The 5,046-nt window shown below is 31.7% G+C and overlaps 1 protein-coding gene across 1 annotated transcript; it reads left to right on the plus strand.

Annotated features, from left to right (window-relative positions):
- On the plus strand, positions 1,703-5,039 carry LOC107641736 (VAN3-binding protein). The gene is made up of 8 exons (XM_016345211.2): positions 1,703-1,990; positions 2,086-2,160; positions 2,239-2,307; positions 2,785-3,181; positions 4,029-4,214; positions 4,297-4,346; positions 4,476-4,524; positions 4,790-5,039. The coding sequence occupies exons 1-8, from the start codon at positions 1,706-1,708 to the stop codon at positions 4,999-5,001; spliced, it is 1,323 nt and encodes a 440-aa protein (XP_016200697.2). The 5' UTR covers positions 1,703-1,705; the 3' UTR covers positions 5,002-5,039.

Genomic DNA, 5,046 nt, shown 5'->3' on the forward strand with positions numbered 1-5,046 from the left:
CAGAAACTTTTCACTGTTACATGTGTTATTGTTTCCTCAAAGTGAAAGGATTTATTGACATTTTAACTTATTTATGTCTTGTTTCTTTTCATTAGTTTTTTTCATAAAGATATTTTCCAGAATTGAAGGTGAAAATTGTAGTTTTTTTTTTTAAGAGAAATCCGTTAACTATTTAATGAAGAAAATAGTTAATTAAATAATAAAGATATATTTAAAATATCATCGAGAAATAATATTATTGAAATAGTGTTGGATATTTATATGCATAGCATTTGTTATTTAATTTGTTGATGCATGGTGGGCTGATCTAAAATATCTGAACCACCCTTTGCTTGTTCTGATTCGAAATTTCCTCATAGTGGGTCAGCACTCAGGGGATCATTGAAAATCAAGCAAATAATAACGTTTTCTTTCTGTCCTCTTTCGCTATATATGTATCTTCAATTCTTCATTACGTATAAAGCACTCTAAAATTTATTGTGCACAGTTGGATAGATGTAATAAGATCACTAAATGCGTTATGCTTGAATAAACATAAAATTAGAGAAATAATACTCGGCTATATACTAGAGAAATAATTTATAATTTTATATATTTATTATACTTAATATTTGTTACATGGGTAACCTGAAGTTAGGGGATTGGGGTGAGACTAGCCCACACATTGAGTGAAGATAGTCTCTGCCTAGACTAGCGTCTGGGGGCGGCTCTCCGACTTGTAATATGTGAAAGAATGGAGGTGGTACCTGCAAAGACACTCCGATGCCTAAGTCAGCAAAGGGTTTTAGCAGGTTTAGAGAGTATTGGAACTTAAAGATACCTGAGGAGTGTAAGTGTATTTATAGTGATGAACCAATAACCACTGTTGAAGTAGTTCCACCTTTTAAGGTGGATAACCGTCCCTTCACGAGGAATGGTAGGGGGCCAGCAATTTTGGTGTTTTGTAACCATCAATTGGCCATCAATAGTGTTTTTAATGGTGTGAGATTACATCTAATGATGGGAAATCACTCACTTTTGTTTTGATGGTTAAGTGTTGGCCAAAAAACACAAAAGTTGCTGGCCCCCTAGACTTTTCCTCTCTTCATCTTAGGGAAGTTAACCTGGAAGTGAGTTGAGAGATTTTAGGAACAGTTATTTATTTAAATAAGGGTCTTTTTGAGAAAAAGTTGGTGTCGAGTGAAGGCCAATTTTTGAATTGGGCTTTTTATCTAGACCTGAGTCTTAGTGTTGGAACAATGTATGAACAATATTATTCAATTATTTTAATAATAATTGAAAAATATAATAAAATAAACGATAATTAACGAATACAAAACATGATAATATTAAACTGTTTTGAATAAATATTTTATTATTTTTCGAATATTTTTTAACAATAATAATCAACAATTATAATGTTTAGATGTATAATTCTTAAACTTTTGGACATAAAAGATTTTTTGTCGTCTAATTATTAGCAATAATATATCTAAAATAATATTCACGTGAAAATTATTTAATATTTTAATTTAAAAAAAAATCATTTTCAAAAATAGGCAGAAAAAACAAGTGCGTCACTTTCGATGCTTTTTAATTACGTGTTTATTATTTTTTTGGGAAGAAATTAAACAGTGTGGCTTGAAATGATTACAGGGAAATAATGATTTAATTATTTATTCATTCATAAGTGAAGTGGGTGGTGTATAAATATAGAAGCATATGCATGCATGCCCTATATTCTGAATTGAGACCACGAATCTCAAGTTTACCCTTTTTTTCTTCTTCTTCTTTTGTTGAATACTGTGATATTCATCAGAGATCAGAAGTTATGAGCATGAGAATGAGTAGTGGTAATTCGGATTTGACTTTATCAGTTTCAGATGCACATCCTGAAACAATGGATTTCCTTTCACTTGCATGGTGCAACTTTGCCGTACAAGCTCTTGCCCCTCCTCCCCCTCACCTTCAATTGGACCCTCTTCCTCTCGATCTACCTTCCCCCAAAAAGGTCACTTTACTACTTAATTATTCTTATTTTTCAACAATCCTGATTATTTAGCCTAATAATAATAATAATAATGTTTGTAAAATTCAACATGTTAGATGGAAAATTGTGCTAAGATGGATGGTCCAGATTTCATGTCTCTTCCACCATGGAACTCCAATAATGATGTCAAGGTAACAACTATCACTCATTTCTATCTTATTCATCATATTCATATATGTGATTAACATGTTTCATTTTGGTTTTGTCAGTCATGGTTACGGATGCAGCAAGCCATGCATCCTGAACTGAACTACAACACTTGTTTCCGCAAGAAATGGGTATGTATCTAATATCAATACGAGTAATGATAGAGAGTCATCAAAATTTATTATTTTTTTATTATCAATTAATTATTAATAATGTTTAAAATTATGTTATTAGATTATTAAATTAAAAAAATTAGACTAAAAAAATTAAATTAACAATTAAATAATAACAAAAAATAATAAATTTTAATGATCTTCTAATATATATTTTAAGGGAATCACTTAAATAAAGATGCATAAAATGTCTTTTTTAAAGATGTTTTTCAGTAATTAAAATTTAACATATATAATTGATTAAATTATGTTATTTTTGTCAAAATTAGGCTAGACAAATTGATTTAGATAAATCTTAATAATTTTAATTAATATATATCATATATATTTTATAATTAAGATTAATGGTTAAAATCATTGGAACAGCAGTATACTTAGTACACTTGAAATTCTTCCTGTAATATATACTAATAATTAAGTTGTATATATATGCAGATGCCATGGAAGGAAATGGTGGCGCCTTTGAAGAGTGTGTCAATAAAGAAATGGTTTAAGGAGATAAAGCAGAAGAGGAAAGAGGAGCAGAGGTTGCAAAGGGCAGAGGTGCATGCAGCAGTATCCATCGCAGGTGTTGCCGCCGCTCTTGCTGCCATTGCTGCTGACAACAATAATAAGAAGGAAAATAAAGATGATGATGATGATGAGTCCAAAATCAATAAGGAAGAGAGGGAAGCAGCCATAGCATCTGCGGCTGCATTGGTGGCATCGCAGTGTGCAAAAGTAGCTGAGGCCATGGGTGCTAACAAACAACAACTCTCCAATGTCATTACCTCTGCCATCACTGCCACTTCCACCACTGATATCCTTACTTTCACTGCTGCTGCTGCTACATGTATCTATCTCTTTTCTCTAATTAACTGCATATATATATATAATTAAAAGATGAATAAATTTATATGGAATAAAGTAGATCTATAAGATTCAATTTTTATTGTTGTTCAACTCAATTATATGTAGGGCTGGAAATGGGTAGGGTAGGATAGGATTTGGACTCTACTCTAACCCTATCCGCGGATTAAAAATTTTATTAAAATTCTACATTATTTTACTTGTGGGTTGAAAATCTCTCAATCCTAATCCTATCCTACCCTACTCTACCCACAGAAATGTCAAAGTTTTTTTTAGAGTAAATATAAAATTCAATCATTTCGAATTTTATACATATTAATACCATAAAAAATAAAAAATTAATGTTATAAATTATTAAATTAACTAACTAATTTTAGTGGTTGTGCATTTATTATAAGTCATTATACAAGGGAAATTGTAGCTTCAACACTCACTTCCTTCACTATATACCTAATTTTTATAAAATAGGTGTTATATATGAAGTGCGGATATCCGCAGCTGCGGGTCGGGTAGCCCATACAAATATTTGATATTTTAATTGGAGTGCAAAGATGTGAAAAATTGGTGGAGCAAAAGAAAAGAGATGTACTTAGTATGTGTGGAAGGTGAGGTGACTTTTTAGGTCTATTTGTAGGACAATGGTACCGCTTGATCCCAACAAAAAGGAAACAGATGAATGAGGCGAAAATGAAAAACGTTACTTCCTTTTCATATCTGATATATATGTATATGTCTGATAGCGTTTGGTGGCCATATGCTATGTACTTACAGTATATCCATCACTAATCTATTTCCCATGTTAGCCACTAAAACATTAAAGTGTTTGACAGCACTAAAAGGAGCAGCAACACTAAAAGCAAGAACAGGATGCAACAATAATAACAGACCTAGTGGGGGAGCCCCAGTCTTGCCTATTGAAGACAACAACAACAACCACGACGACTTCAATTTTGATTTCGACAAGGGCAGATATATTCTTGCACAGGGTGCTGAGCTATATGTGGAGTCACCAGAAGGTACATTAATTAATACTAATAGTTAACATAACTAATTAAATGTAAATCACCTAAATTCTGATTTACTATTTTGTCTAAACAGGGAAGTACATGCCCAGATCAGTTTCTGTGATTCTAGACGGTAGAGCCAAGGTAATTAATTCAAGTAAATTTTCAGGATTTTTAATAATGAAAATTGTAGATCTAATAATTGAACTTGAGCTTAAATAATCAGTGGGATCAAATTAATTATAGTTTTGTGTTTTATGATGGTCACCACAGGTTGTACTTATCATGAGAAAGCATAATCTATTTAAAAGCAAGAAAGAGAGTAAGTACCTTTCTTTTTCCTTTGTTACTAATTTGGTTTATTGGTGTGTTTAGGGAGAGTAAGCATATATGATTGGGTTTTATTTATGGGGAGTGTTAGGTAAGCAATGACCAATTAAATAAAAATATATTACATTTCTAAATTAATCGTCTAAATCTTAATATTAAAATAATCATCCGTACACCTAGTGAAATGAACATCCGATATATCTATTGTTCACATTATTTAGTATTTTCATTGTCTATCTATACTTTTCTTTATTTAGGTATTGTGGTGAATATGCATGCCGAGGTGTACAAAGGTTCAGAAGAAGCAGATGGTGACACGTGTTATCTGATAGCTCTGACAACAAGAGGAGGGGCATTATTCAAGCTAGACATGGCCACTGATTTTCGTCGTTACAAGACATGGGCCACCACCATCAACCGGATGCTCAAGATCTCCGCTTATCATAAACATGACCTCCAATATTACTGAATCCAATTACATCTTATTATTATTATTATTATTATTATTATTATT

The sequence above is a fragment of the Arachis ipaensis genome, chromosome B01 (assembly GCF_000816755.2).
Source record: "Arachis ipaensis cultivar K30076 chromosome B01, Araip1.1, whole genome shotgun sequence".
In the NCBI taxonomy this organism is placed as follows: Eukaryota; Viridiplantae; Streptophyta; class Magnoliopsida; order Fabales; family Fabaceae; genus Arachis; species Arachis ipaensis.